General features: G+C 36.0%; 3 protein-coding genes across 4 annotated transcripts; 1 reads left to right on the forward strand and 2 right to left on the reverse strand.

Moving 5' to 3' along the window:
* Window positions 1-147: 147 nt before the first annotated feature.
* On the reverse strand, window positions 148-8,375 carry LOC104223920 (pyrroline-5-carboxylate reductase). The gene is made up of 8 exons (XM_009775453.2): window positions 8,005-8,375; window positions 7,570-7,799; window positions 5,936-5,984; window positions 4,056-4,147; window positions 2,370-2,442; window positions 1,586-1,706; window positions 1,272-1,377; window positions 148-575 (listed from the first exon to the last, which is right to left on the reverse strand). Exons 2-8 carry the CDS (start codon window positions 7,771-7,773, stop codon window positions 387-389), a joined length of 834 nt encoding a protein of 277 aa, XP_009773755.1. The 5' UTR covers window positions 7,774-7,799; window positions 8,005-8,375; the 3' UTR covers window positions 148-386.
* A 1,818-nt stretch (window positions 8,376-10,193) lies between these two features.
* Window positions 10,194-13,187, reverse strand: LOC104223921 (putative pentatricopeptide repeat-containing protein At3g47840). 2 transcript variants are annotated; one of them, XM_070167419.1, is made up of 2 exons: window positions 12,376-13,187; window positions 10,194-12,192 (listed from the first exon to the last, which is right to left on the reverse strand). In XM_070167419.1, the coding sequence occupies exons 1-2, from the start codon at window positions 12,770-12,772 to the stop codon at window positions 10,655-10,657; spliced, it is 1,935 nt and encodes a 644-aa protein (XP_070023520.1). In that variant the 5' UTR covers window positions 12,773-13,187; the 3' UTR covers window positions 10,194-10,654. The 2 variants fall into 2 exon arrangements, with proteins under 2 accessions (XP_070023520.1, XP_009773756.1); XM_009775454.2 differs by having other exon boundaries at window positions 10,194-13,187.
* Window positions 13,188-14,021: 834 nt separating this feature from the next.
* Window positions 14,022-14,426, forward strand: LOC138885010 (uncharacterized). Its single transcript, XM_070165893.1, has one exon. The coding sequence runs from the start codon at window positions 14,022-14,024 to the stop codon at window positions 14,424-14,426; it is 405 nt and encodes a 134-aa protein (XP_070021994.1).
* Window positions 14,427-15,426: the final 1,000 nt, after the last annotated feature.

Genomic DNA, 15,426 nt, shown 5'->3' on the forward strand with positions numbered 1-15,426 from the left:
GTACTAATAAAGCAGAATTAGGACAATCCAAGAATGCCTCAATTCAGTTTGCACCACTCTAGAAGATATGAATACGAAGCTTTTCTCGAGTTTTCTTCTGCTCTTAAATAATTACTGACTAATAACTGATGTTTACATATAATAATCTGCTATTAACTGTAAATAATGTTTATTTATAGTGATTGTGCCACGCTCTTTAATAAGTAGGGGCAGTTTGGTCCAAAAGGTAAAAAGATACAGTGCTTTATTTTGGTAAAAAATGAACTGCACAGCCTCATTTTTCTCATTACATCAACAAGCTCTGCAGCTTTAACTTTAGTAGCAATTCACAACTCTGATACACACAGCTTCCGGCTGGTCCACCACTAGCCTAAGTGATAATTAAATTAATTTTGAGAGAGCTCTCGACTGCGCTTAGCTGCAGCTACAACTGCATTCATCAAGATACCACGAAATCCAGCCTTCTCCAACTCGTGAATTCCAGCTATGGTTGTCCCCCCAGGTGATGCAACATCATCCTTAAGTTGACCAGGATGCTTGGCCATACCCTTGACCATTGATGCTGCTCCTAGTACCTGCAGCAGAGAATCAGTGGGTCAGTCAACCAGCAGCACGTTCGAGGGCATGCGTGTAACTCTCTCTCTTGAAGAAGAAAAGGAATCCTCTAAACACATTAGATAAATGTGCAACTCATTTAAATTATAGTTCTAGTAAATCTTTCACAGAGAACAAGAGAAGTTCAATGTAGAGAAGTTGAAAAGCTGCCTTTCCCCTGTCATAATAACAAAGGAGAGAGCACTCAAAAGATGATCCCCAACTTATTCTACTTATTGTGGGTTAGAACACTGCTTAACTGTAGTTTTACTACTACTACTACTATGTCAGTTAAATAAGCTACAAAATAAACAACTGTTAACAGTTTTTGAGGCATTGAAAGGACTAATTGATGCAAGTAGAAAGATGAAAACAAATTAGTACATCTCTTAAGAAAAAGATTGTACTTGTACATCTAAAAAAGTTGCAAGGTAAGTAAGATAATATAATATACTTTAGCCTTAAAAATGCATATAACCGTAAGCAAACCACTGTCTTCGCGAACAACCACCTCACCCCTATAGAACAAATGAACCTTGACATCTAAATGGAACTCAGGCTGAATCAGGGAGAGAAAAAGCACAATTTCGCTGCTTCTCGCTATTCCAAAGAACACAACCATACTAACATATTGAACGACAGCGTATGAACAAATTGGTGAGTAACTGTTAACTTACAGTTTGAGAAGCTAGTCCAAGTGCAAGCTCCCTAGGTAAACCAGCAGCCACCCCTCCATCAGCCAACGCCTCTATTGCTAGAAAAATATAGGCTGGTCCACTACCACTGACATTTCAAGGAGAAAGAATAGACTCTGTTAACAATGGTACTGGATTCCCAACTTTGCATGAACTCTGCTTGTATAGGCAAAAGCAGTTCGGAAGAACTAAGATCCCCAAGCGGGCTCAACAAACAGCTAGTCACAAGAGCAGACATTGGCATCAAATTAAGTGATAATAAATCTGGTTTTAGAAACATTAAAGAAAGAACATGCCTTAAGCCTGTAACTGCATCAAACAGCTTCTCATCAGCTCTCCACACCTTACCAATTGCTCCAAATAACTGGGAAATAAGTTCTCCATCTTCTGTTGTTGCCTTTTCCCCCAAAGTAAAGACTATATAAAGACACTTAAATTAGAAGGATACATAGATAGCAATAACTGAGAACAACTCACACATAGTTATATTAGAATCAACCAAAAAATTAGAATTACTAGTGTCTCAGTAACCTACACTAGAGAAAATATTTCAAGGTAAAAGATCAACCAAGAGAATATATTCACGTCACAAACATGCAAAGTTCATGTGTGCTACAGACGATAGAATTACTTCAATACATATGGGACAGAATTTGACAAAAGTCTGATTATGGATATTGTAAGAAAGTATTACTTCTGAATTCTATTTCCTAACATCTCAATTTTTTATTTAATTATCAAAGGCTCCAAACAAAATTCTCAACAACAAACCATGTTACATAAATCCTTTGGTGTAGAACGGAATATGTATGATATGGGGTGTGCACTTAGTGTGGATTCTTCAAAAACTGCATGCACCTTTACAGGAAACTAATTCACCCCTATAGGGTTCTTATCCATAGCCAAATCAATGTAGCATAGACAACAAACATTTGGTAGATCCATGTCCAAAGTTAATGCTTAGATACAACTAGAGATTCAAGTATAGGGAGAGGACTTGTCTCGGGAATATTTTATTTGAAGGAACAATCAAGGATAACCGTAACATGATTCAAATATCAGTATCTATTTCTCATTTACCAGTGGCGGCTTCACCAACAGCAGAGGGAGTGTTTGGCATCACCCTAATAAATCGTCCTTGACCTGCCCATTCCTTGAGAAAAGGATTAAAATAGGAGATGCTTCAGCGAAATGGGTAAAAAAATAGAAAATTGAATCAACAAAGTGAATCATTAACTGAGAAGATATGCATGCTTTCGTGCATCTAGTTGTCATTCTACTCTTTACTCAGAGCAAATATACAGGTAGCATCTGTAGACACTAAAAGGCATGGCTAGCTTAGGCATTTGAGCTAATTGTCAGTAAATTGAGTCGTTGGTTTCACCTTCATTTCTAGAAAATATGATTAAGCAAATAAAAGTTTTCTACTGGGCCAATTTTAAATTTCCCACCATCAGAAGGTCTGTACCTTTGGAACCACAAGAAGAATGTCATTGATTTGAAGAAAGCAGGGATGTTAGGTTGTAAGGAAGCAATAAGCCCAATAGAAGAAAATCATAAGCTTAAAGAAAAGAGAAATGATCCATCTTTCAACTATGTACACTTTAGGTGATTGTTAATCATCACCTACATATATTGCAAAACAACAGAAGCTTGACACTGGGCGTCTAGTGTCAAGTTGCTCTTTACTGGTGTTGTATGTAAGCAGAATATTACTTCAGCGACAGGTAACTTGTAAAGAAAGAGGAAGTAAGTGACTAAACAGAAGGAACACCCCCATACATATATCATGCACACAATAACATAAAAGAAATCACACAGAAAAAATCCTGAATGCTCATGATACAGGACTGAGGGAACAGAATTAAATTTTCACACTAATTTTAATTATTCTCTAGTTAATCCAGAAGCCTTGTTCTATAGTTATTTTCCTGTGTTACATGACCCTTAATATGCCTTGATCTAGCCATGTCAAATGTATGTACATTGGGTATGGGCACTTGGATGCTTCAAGATATGCTAAAAATTAGCAAAAACCACATGTACCCTGTTATATTGTACCATATTGTTTATGAAAATGGAATGTGGTCTCCTTATATGATTTTCGGCAATCCTCACATCATGCACTATCTTTTAGGGTTGAGTTAGGCCCAACGTTCATATTCTTCACATGGTACCCGAGTCAGGTCATTCCTATTCTTGGTTTACACAATGTTGAATCCCCATGTTATGTTATTCACGCTCAAGTTAACCAGGCCAAGGTGGGGGCTGTTTGATTTTCCCACAGCGGTTGAGGAAGTGTGTTGTTGTTCCTTATATGGTTTTGGACAATCCTCGTCTAATGAGCTAGACCCAAGCATTTTCGTCACATACCCATATTAGATATTTACTCATCAGTATTTTAAGAACTATTATTTATTTTATTTTCAATAGTTTCTTGGTTGTGACGGATTAATAGTCCTATTAAGTTTAGTTTAGAGTTTTCCATTATTTAAACTTTCCTACTTGTTATTTGATGATGAAATTGTGTGATTCTCAGCAAAGTTTCGTGATTTTCATAATTTAAGAAAACTGTACTTGCCACTTCCATGGTGTTAGATTAAACTACCAATAAATTGTAGAACAAATTTGGTAATCAAGTCACAAAGTCCTTATAATGTCAAAGCCAGCTCCCGAAACTATAGCATCTAAAATAAAAAGCTTGTTTCAACGATTTAGCTTGTTAAGGAATTTTATGTGAAGCTCCAACACCATTTGCAGACAAACCTGCAAATCCTTTAACTTAACACCTGCAGCAACCGACACCAGAAGCTGCTTCTCTGAAAGAATTGGCCTCAACTGTGACACCACATTTTTAACTGCATTCAAAAAAGTGAGTAGAACAGCAAAATCACCACCAATTTTCAATATATCCAATAAAAGTGAAAATGCAATCAATCTGGAAACTGCAGCTTCTTTAGCACCTAAAATATTCCACAGGAGCAAGCAAAATAAAATAAAATATGTCAATCACTCAATTTAACTGTTCCTGAGTTCCTCAATATCGAAATAGTAAGGTTGGCAATATGAATCCTCTATATACTTATATTCCGGTCTTTTTTTATAAGTACTATTCTTTTTTGGTTTTTCAGAAGTGCAAAAGAGAACGAATAGTACTTATCTGAAAAAACCAAGGACTCTCTAAAACTAGAGATTCTCTAAATCTCACACTTATTCCTTAGGCATAACCTAATGTAACTGTGACAACAACTAAACTTTAACACCAACTAGTTGATATTGCCTTTGCTTCCATTGTGTTTAATTTTTTCTTAATCCGCAACGACTCCGAGATATTGTAGTTGCACCTAAGGATTGGTGCATTTTGAGTTTAAGTAGTCAAATCATCTCAAGTGATCTTTTCCTATCTTATCCTCTATGTAGAATCAAATGTTGCATTACTGATGCATAGTTGTATACCATGAATCATAACGTTGTATTAGTTATGCAGAAATTACATTAGTAACACAGAGTAGTATGCTGAAAGCGAAAAGTTGTACTTCCTCTGTTTCAATTCAGATGATGTAGTTTGACTTGGCACAAAGTTTAAGGAAAAAAAAAGACTTTTGAAACATGTGCTGTTAAAAGCTTAAGGAGCAAAATCTTAGTGGGGCCATAATATTTGTGTGACTATAAGAGCTTCTCATTAAGGGTAAAGTGGGTAGAATAAAAAGTCTAAAGTGAAATTATTTTTAAATATAGAAATGTGTCATTCCTTTTCGAACGGGCTAATAAGGAATATGTGTCATTAGGGTTGTTCATTCGGATCGGATATCCGAAATCCGAACCAATCCATTCAATTTCGGATTTTGGATTTTGGATTGGATCGGATTTCGGATTGTGTTTTTTAAAATTTCGGATTTTGCATCGAATTCGGATTGGTATATTTTATTCCGATCCGATCCGAAATCCGAAATTATTAGGGAATGTATAAATAGTACACTTTAATTTCGGATAGTCAATACTTCCTTTACTGACACCATAGCAATTACCTTTACAATTGCTAGATTTAGCAATATTGGCACCATAGTACTCTCATAATTGCATAAACATGAATTTTTCTTAATGTATTGCTTCTTTTACAAAGAAAATATACATATTAGTTTAACTTTGACGCATACTAATCCGATCCGAAATCCGATCCGATCCAAACTTTAAAATCCGATCCAATCCGATATAATTCGGATCGAATTCCGATTGCATTTTCTAGAATCCAAAATCCGAAATTCGAATCCGAAATGTGCTAAATCCGATCCGTGCACAGCCCTATGTGTCATCTAAATTGAAACAGAGGGAGTATTAGTTATGCGGAATGTTATTGCTATGATCATTTTTTTCCTTATGCATCCAACCAAATGATCCCTCTTTACAATAGGTTGTTTTACAACTTTATCTTACGGTTGCTTAGTTCTAACATTTCATTGAGGAAATATTATCTTTCACTTATTTTCCCTGTTTCCTCAAAATGGAAACTTTGCGACTATCGAAACAGGAAACAAAATTATGATGGAAAAATGGACCTCAAATTCTCCCCAATTGTTGAAAGGAAAAACATAAGATTTTTTTTTAAAGGAGACAAAGAGGGAGAAAGGAAAAGAGATGCACCATACCTACTTGAGGCTTCACAGAGAATATAATCACATCACTGTCTTCAACCACCTGCTCGGACAAAAACAAGAAACATGCAAAATAAGAATCTTCAAAGAACCATTAAAAAGTTATAAGACAGATAAAGTGAGAAAACTAGAATCAGTTACTAGATCTCAGATTTGTCCTATTTCTAGAAACAACAAAAGAAGAAACAAAAGATATTTTTTTTTAGAGAAAACCGAAAATGCAGGCTGCAAATGTTCTAAAATAAGATCTTCAGAAAAACAAAAAACAAAAACAAAAAGATCATGTAAGCGAATAGAGAAAGAAGATAGTGTACATTTTTGCTATTCCTACGATGAGATGACCTTGAGGTGATACTGACATAGCAATTGCTAAGTATTTGTGAACTCAGGTTTTAAATGATGAGTCTCTTTGCTTGAACAAGATTTTTGAGGTCAATCTGAATCCAAGAACTTTGCTTCGCACTATTGTCAGGGGCAGAGCAAGGTTGTTCCAAGCGGTGTCAAGCGACACCCCTTTGCCGGAAAATTATACTGTGTAGATAGGTCAAATTTCTTTTTTATACTGATATAATATACATTTTGACACCCCTTGACACAAGTTGGGGCTTCAGCTCAGTGGTTAAGGGCAAAAATCCCCAAAGGTCGTAGGTTCTATTCCTGTTTGCAACATGACTTAATTTTTCTACTTCATTTGTTTCTTTTGAAGAGTGTTTGTGCTCACCAGTTGCCTTTCCCAATGATTATTCCACCAATGACGATGAAATATGAGATTATACATTGCTGGAGGAAAACTATCTTTGGAAGAATGTTAAACTTGAACATATAAGTATAAAGGGAACCAATAGAATGACAAAAACACACAATTAGTCACAGAAAAGTAACACAAATATAGGTAATTTATCTGTCAAAACTTGACGACAAACAAGTTATTGACACAAAGATATGAGACCACAAAAGCAGCAACTCTTTTTTGTCCAAGACTCTTTTTAAGCTTAATAAAAATATCATCTTAACCACCCGCAAGACAAAGCACCGTCTAACTAAATTGATTAAGTGCGGAGTCAGATGAATGATGAATTTTTGATTGGTTGCGTGGTGCTTTATATAAAAGAAGATGTATTTAGTATATTCTTAATGATACTATTGTAAAATCATTTCAAGAAATGAAACCTTGTCGAGTACAATTGTGACAATGTAATCGCGTTGTGTTTTCATTAGTAAAACTGCGTTTCATTTATTTTTTCATTTCTTTACTTCTTTATATTTTGACACCCCTTAGTTAAAATCCTAGTTCCGCCACTGATTATAGTTATTATTTTATCTGGAAAAGGGTCTTCTTGCTGATGTATTCAAGGTCACTTGTCTTGCATCAATACAAGCAATAAGTAAGTCAGTCGCAGCAATAATTATATCTTTTACCTATATTCTAACTTTTCAAAATCAATAACTTTGATTGTTGCTATTAATAGCCTGTAAGGAGAGCGTGAAAACATCAAAAATTTGAAGCATTTATATTACCAATTTTGTTGTCTGAACATATGATCAAATGAATTCGGGAAGGAAAAAACAAATGATCGACAAGATTGTCCTGTTACTTTCGCATTTTTTTTTATCAGCAAAGAAATTACCTGAGTATTATTGTCAAAAACAGTAACTCCAAAAGACTCAAAAGCAGTACGACGAGTAGATCCTGTGTGGGCAGTTCGAATACGAGAAGCGGGCAATATCCCAGATTTAACCACGCCTCTAGCTATGCTTTCAGCCATTTTTCCAGCTCCTATGAACCCCACCTTGTATGAATCGCTTGGAATCGGAGGACAAATATTCTCCATCGCAAAACAATGATATTACGTATATTCTGAAAGCGATTAAAAAGAGGAAACCAAGAGTCAGAACTTCTCAGAAGCATTTCATCGAACATCTTGAATGCAAAACAGATTTCCCAAATCCACAGCAATGCAATGTAGAAACATAAGATGGTCCAAACTAAAACCCAGAATTAGAAACAAGAAAGATAAGAGAAAAAGATTCAGATATCAGGAGAAAAAGCGAAGGTAACGAACCTGAAGTCAGTGAAGAAGGCAAGGCAAGGCAAGGAGTAGCCGATATTGTGGTTTATAATGAACACTCTTTCTCCTATTTGAACTAAACTACTTTGCTATAAGTGACTGTTTAGTCCTTATACCCTGCACATATTTGCAGTTCCAAGTCTAATACTCGATTATTCACTGCTATTTTAGATACACATGTTCTCCCTCTTTTTCCATCCATGTGGTACTAGCATCCATTATTTCTTGCTTTCAGATATACATATATTTTTTGTTATATTACAGCCTTAGGTAAGCTTACATAAAATAGACGTGATTTATCAACTGACGGCCGTAAAATTTAGAATTGTAATCTTTTCCATCAGAAGTAATGGGATGAATTTTGCAATGCACTGCTGAATTTTTTGTACGCTCCATTTTGCGTTAAAAATCAATTACGCTTAAAGCGTTTCAAACTAATATTTGTCATTAAATTATTTTGGTCATACATAAAGTTGTTAACATTTAATCTTTTTACATCAGTTTTTTAATTCGTTTATATCCTCGAAAGAGTGAAGAAGTACTTTAAACCCCCCAAAAAAGGGACAATTAAGCCTTGAGGTTTCAACTTAGCATTTTACACTAGAATGTATCTATTTATGACAGAATGAGCTTTCATCATCCTTAGCATGGGCCAACAATATAGAATCTCAGGCAGCTCCTTTTAGTTTTGTGTCTGAATAGTCATGCTGACATGATATACATTTAATTCACAAAGTCTGCTAATTCCAATCTTCCCTTCAGTCTTTGAACAACAGTCCGCAAATTTTTATGAGGAGCAAGACATTATTGGACTGTAGATACAATAGATGATGCGCATAATGCCTTTGTAACAAGGTGTTGAGTTTTTAAATAAAAATAAAACAAATCTGGTTTCTGAGACATTGAATTTGTCCTTATTTTTTGCTATAAACAGCCTGTAGTCATTTGAATAAAAGGGGAAGTAGGAATAATTTTGGACACTCAGTTTTCCACAGCCATATCTGGAGTGCAGGATAAGAAAGAAGTAACAGGGAACAATCAGTATGTAGAGAGAGCAACGGAATCTTTTCTCCACCAGTATAAAAAGCTAGATACTCATCTGGTTTCTTCAAGTAATTAAGAGTTCATATAGAAAGAATACTTGCAACGCTTTGCACTCTAATTTGGAAAAGAAAAACCAACAGCACAAGACATTATGTGCAATAAAAAATTATTCACAAGGCCTAAGTGGTGGCACGGCCTTAATAAACATGACCATCACAGAGATTGAACGAAAGGTTCCCTGTCATTACAAAAGAAGATTGAATGAAAGGTACCCCGTCCATATCTGACCCTGAAAATCCTCCAACTCTCTTGGGACTCTAGTTCACTACCTTCATCCCCATTTGAGCACCTTTTCTTTGTCACAGCTTTCCAACTCAACTCTAGATTTATAGAAGTTGCAACTTCCAAACCGATAGTGCTAAGCATGCTTCCAGATATGGATCCTATCCCATCAACTAAAGATCTTCCTCCACATGTTTTGCAGGATGCCTTATCTACTGAATCAACATCCATGTTGACTCAAAGCTCACAGGGCAAGTACACAAGCGACTCTGCTTGATGAAGCTGTTGGAAAAATTGAATGATTATGAAGAATAAAAAGTTTAGCTTGGGCGTGTCAAGGACAATGTCCTTAAGGGTATTTCGCCCACACCGTGATAAATATTATTAGGCGTATCCCCAGGATTCAACAAGCTCTTCTAGTATAATTAGGAACAGAAACAATAAAGACTTATGAGAAGAAAACCCAGTACAAAAGAAAAGGAAAGAAAACAAATGGCCTATCTTTCAGATAACGTCCAAGCCATAATGGCTTTTTCAAAATGGAATGACTGCTACAAACAAATGTTTTCATTAGAAAATTAAAACGTTTTGAAACATAAATACAATTAAGACTAAATTGTCAGTTTGCTTTTGACTGAGCAACGTCCAAAATGAAAAGCCATTAAGGCTTTAATAAACAAAACGTAAAACCATTTAAGGCTACAAAATGTCTTCAAATCGCATATATACATAAATATATAGGTATTCAAAATCAAATTTATTATTTCAAAATTGTATTGTACAATCTGTTACAAACAATAAGAGTAATTTGTATAATAAAGAGCAATTAATATTATATCAAGGAGGGAACATAGACATTAATTTGAATATTTCTTTTTGAGATATTAAAAATATTATTTTTTCTATCAGAAGCTACTCTGCTTAGCATCATCAAGTTATCTGACACATCTGTGACTGCAATATTTTCATGTGTACACTATAACACAAACCCATAGCATCGCTCTACACCAGCTTTACCACTCAAAATCAAAATTACATCTCATGACAACACCATAAATGGACGATGCTACAAAAGAGCACATCAAGATCATTTCCGAAGGAAATGGCCAAACTATTTGGGGAAAAATACTAAACAAAGCTGCTTGTAGTACTAAGCACGAGCTATGCCAATCAAATCACTTTGAGCTGTTAGGATATTGCTATGAATCTTTTAGCATAATATGATCGTGATTATAAAATGAAAGAATAAATTTCTCTCTTTTGTTCTCTGAAGGATGCTCATGCTTCGAGAAGCTTCAACCAGTGTCTCAAGCTTTGGCTACTCTAAAATAGAAGCAATATTCTGAAGAGAAAATTCCATTTTTGAGGATATAAGATCCAAAATATCATAAATATCTTCATTCTGTGGATGTCTTTTGTCTCCAGCTACAAATGCAGAGACTTGATCCTTGACCTTAATCCAAGACCAGCCAGGCTCCTTCATGACGCCTTTCAATCTCATCAATTTCCTCAGTTCTGCTACTTCACCCCACTTTCCTTTTGATGCATAAATGTTTGACAGAGTAGTGTGAGTCACAGCACAATTTGGAGCAAGTTTAAGAATTTGCTCAGCCGCACGCCTTCCACATTCAACATCACCATGTAGCCTACAGCCTCTAAGCAAGGTTGACCAAACAACATCATCCTTTTCAAATGGCATATTCTTGATCATGTTCTCAGCATCAATTATTCGTCCAGCGCGACAGAGAAGATCAATCATACAACCATAATGTTCCTTTGACAAACTTATTTTGTACTCCTCTTTCATCAATTTGAAATAGTGAAAACCTAGATCAACAAGGCCAGCATGACTACAAGCGCTTAGAACACCAATGAAGGTCACAGAATCTGGTCTTAGACCAGCAAAAAGAACTTGTTCAAATAAACTTATAGCATCTCGGCTGTATCCATGTTCAGCATACCCATTAATCATGGCTGTCCAAGATACAACGTCAATATCTTGTGATGAATTTAATATCTTTGAGGCTTCTGCTATACTTCCACATTTTGAATACATGTTGATCAAAGCACTCAGTACTAAAGGTGTATGATCTAATCCAATGATAAGAACATGAGCATGAAGTTGCTTACCCTGGTCAAGGATTGCCATACTACCACATGCACTAAGTACACTAGCAAGAGCAAATTCTGTTGGCTTTGGTCCTTCCTTTCTCATCCATGATAACAGCTTGAAAGCTTCCTCACCGCAACCACCCTGAGCATATCCAGCAATAATAGTGCTCCAAGAAACAATGTCCTTTCTACTCATTTCATGAAATATAAGTGACGCCGAACCCAACTGTCCACATTTGGAATACATTGTGACAATTGAATTCGACACAGACAGAGAATCAAGAAAACCTACACGCACAACATTTGCATGCAGTTGTACGCCCCAGTCTAGTCTTGCAAGATTTGCACAAGCAGCAACAACTGCTGCAAATGTATACGCATTAGGAGTCACACTCGATTCTTTCATTCTCAAGAATGCTTGTATGCCATACTGGTCTTGACCTATTTGAACATATGTAGTGATTACTGTAGTCCACGAGACAACATCTCGCAACTTCATTCTTTCAAACAAGCACATACCGTAATTTAGTTTCCCACATTTATTGTACATTGTAGCAAGACTATTAGCCACATAAGAGCTAATATCCAGGCCTTTCTTCACTATCCTAGTATGCATTTCCATCCCGTAATTCAGACACCCAATATCAGCACACGCTTTTAACACAATAGCATAAGCATACGAATCGCACTCTACGCCGTCCCTCCACATTTCAGAAAAGTACACCAACCCTTCCTCATTGTAACCTGCACGTACAAGCCCAGTTATAACAGCAGTCCAAGAAACTACATTCCTAAGAGGCATTTCATTGAAAACTCTGCAACCCTCCAACACTTTACCAGCTTTCATGTACATGTCAACAAGTGAACTGCCCACAAAAACAGAACTAACAAAATCAGCTTTAATCGAATACCCATGTAATAACTCACCACACCTCAAATGCATACTAAGCCCGCATGCCTTCACGGTGAGGCTAAGAGCAAAAGGGTCCATTTTGAGAATAGGATCCCGCCGCATTTCTGAGAATAATGACAACGCCTGTAATGAACTAGAGTCATTGACATAGCCAGAAATCATGTTGGTCCATGAGACCTCATCCCTTTGAGTCATTTTGTCAAACATCTGGCGTGCATTTTCCAACTGACCATTCTTTACCAACTCCTTCAATTGGGAGTTGATTTCGAGCATATTTTGCAGGGGAAAATGTTGGGATTCCTGCATTAAATGATAGTTTCTTTTCGCCACATCCAAAAAGTATCCCCATTCAGCATAGGTAAATTTTGGTGTTGCATAAAGTCTTCTGTGACAAAACCTGAGCGATATCATTCCAGTTCAGTACTAGCTATGTACCTCTACATGCATCACCCAACTTTGGGACGAGGAACAAGTTTCAAGTTTAGAGGCCACTATTCCAGTTACCCTTCTACCCAACTTAAGGTCTAATGGCAGCAGCTTTGATACTGTCAACATCGCGGGATGAAATTGAGGCGGGTTTACTAAAGGTAAATTTACGAGGTCTGTGTATTACGACATTCAGCTCAGTCATTAGTTTATCTAAATTCATCTCAAGGTTGGAGTATGTACTCTATTATCCTTCAGACCGGCATAATCTAGACTAGAGTTCATCGGAATATTAGTTTTTCCGTCATTGGACAAATGAGGACCGGTTGTACCATATTTGAAGTTTGAAAAAATAGTAATTAATTACTCTAAACCCTCTTATAATGTGATTGATAGTAGATCCAGGTATGTACAAATTGAACCGGAAAACCCTCAAGTTGAAAAGCCAAATCAAACCAATTAAAAAGTCAATTGAGGTTTGGTTTGATTTGATTTGGTATTGGGTAAAAAAATTTGAACCAAACCGACATATAAATATATAATTTTTATATATAATTTTAAGACTTTATATAGAATTTTCTTTAAAAATTATCTAAAAATATGTGGGATGTAGAAATATTAGTAGTTGTGACATTCTAACTAATGCTTTGGGGAAACAACTGCACAGTGAAATGTTATGCAAGTTAGGGATGATCAATGTATTTCATCACCCAACTTGAGGGGAGTGTAGAAATATTAGTAGTTGTGACAGTTGTACTTAATGGATATAGAGTAGTACTTAGTTGCACAATTAGTTAGCTAAGGACTATATTAGAAGATAGTTAAGTTAGTTAGTTAGTGAGTTGTATAAATAGGCGTGTACATATACATTGTAATTAAGATTGAAGAAATACAATTGAGATTTTCTCTCCTTCGCTCTTTAGTCGACTCAAGCTCTCACTCTCTAACCCAACTCCATTTCTCTTTTAAGATGGTATCATAGCAAATCGATCGGTGGAATTTTGAGCTGAAAAATGAGCAATTGAGAACAATCGATGAGCAGAGAATGATTTTCGGGGCATAGCAAACCCTAATTTCTGCCATTGTTGTATTGTTCAAAGCTTCTTCTTTCTTCACAGTCTTTTTGTATTGTTTTCCCTTTTTTTGACCTAAAAGTTAGTTCAATTTCTGGAATCTTAAGCTCCTTATAGCTACAATTTCAAATCGCTTCAAACATTTCTAGTAATTTTGCACAATGTCGATTGACGATGAAGATCCAGCACATACAACTGGAGATCTGGTCGAACGATTCACCAATATTCACCCAAGGAATCCTCTGTATCTACATCCATCTGATACTCCAGGTTGTATCCTAATCCCTCAACAGTTAACTGGTACAGAAAATTACACTGCATGGAGTAATTCTATGAAAGTTGCATTGTTAACAAAAAATAAACTAGGGTTTATTAATGGTAGTTGTCGAAAGGAACATTATAAAGAAGACCTAGTACATGAATGTGATAGGTGCAATGTTTTTGTCCTGTCATGGATCACAAATTCAGTATCATGGGAACTAGGAAATGGATTGATGTATTCATCTAATGCTCATAAAGTTGGGGTGGACTTGAAAGAGCATTTTGATAAAAGAAATCTTACATGAATCTATCAGTTACATGGGAAAATCTACACAATGACATAAGGGACTTCTACTATATCTAAATACTTCTCTAAGTTGTGTAATGTTTGGGGTGAATACCTTTCATTAGTTCCACTACCTGGGAGTGTCAGGGCTTATGTAGATCATATAGAACAACAGAAACTAATGCAATTTTTGATGGGTTTAAATGAGACTTATGCACAATAACGCAGCCAAATTTTGATGATAGTTCAGAGTGCATCACTGAACCAAGCCTACAATATGCTCATGCAAGATGAAAGCCAACGAATGCAGTCAAGTATGATAACACAATATGCTCAACCATTATAAAATCTGAATTTAAATGATCCTACAGCTCTTGCTGCTATGCAGAACAATAGGTTTAAGAAACCAAATGGATTATACTGTGATTATTGCAATATCAAACACAAAAGGGAGAATTACTACAAATTGGTTGGGCATCCACATGTAACGACCCGGCCGGTCATTTTGAGAGTTAGAGCCCCGATCCCCTATTAACTGTTTTCCCCGTATCTATTTCTGCTATTGTGACTTTTGTTTTTTTGGAAGTGTTTGGGACACTTAGTCCTAAAATGGAGGTTTAAAACTTAGAATTTGGACCAAAGTCGAAACTTTGTGAAGATGAATCTAGAATGGAGTTCCGTCGATTTCATTAGCTCCGTTGGGTGATTTTGGGCTTAGGGGCGTATCTGCATCGTGTTCTTGAGGTCCGTAGCTCATTTAGGCTTGAAATGGCAAAAGTAAAATTTTTGAAATTTTGAGCTAGCAGTGGAATTTTTGATATCGGGTGTCGGAATCTGGTTCTAGAAGTTCGAGTAGGTCCGTAGGGTTGAATATGAATTGTGTATAAAATTTGAGGTTAATCAGACGTAGTTTAATATGTTTCGGCATCGGTTGTAGAATTTTAAAGTTTCAAGTTTTTTAAGTTTGAATTGGAGGGTGATTTGTGATTTTAGCATTGTTTGATGTAATTTGAGGGCTC

The sequence above is a fragment of the Nicotiana sylvestris genome, chromosome 2 (assembly GCF_000393655.2).
Source record: "Nicotiana sylvestris chromosome 2, ASM39365v2, whole genome shotgun sequence".
NCBI classification, from domain to species: Eukaryota; Viridiplantae; Streptophyta; class Magnoliopsida; order Solanales; family Solanaceae; genus Nicotiana; species Nicotiana sylvestris.

Bases quoted from the DNA above. Each gene is read 5' to 3' on its own strand.
- LOC104223920 (XM_009775453.2), bottom strand. From the start codon at position 7,773: ATGGAGAATATTTGTCCTCCGATTCCAAGCGATTCATACAAGGTGGGG. The intron at 4,148-5,935 runs GTATGGTGCATC...TTTTGAATGCAG, and splicing joins CTCTGTGAAGCCTCAAGTAG to TTAAAAATGTGGTGTCACAG. The intron at 1,707-2,369 runs GTAAATGAGAAA...GTCTTTATATAG, and splicing joins TGTTGGTGAAGCCGCCACTG to TCTTTACTTTGGGGGAAAAG.
- LOC104223921 (XM_009775454.2), bottom strand. From the start codon at position 12,772: ATGATATCGCTCAGGTTTTGTCACAGAAGACTTTATGCAACACCAAAA.
- LOC138885010 (XM_070165893.1), top strand. From the start codon at position 14,022: ATGTCGATTGACGATGAAGATCCAGCACATACAACTGGAGATCTGGTC.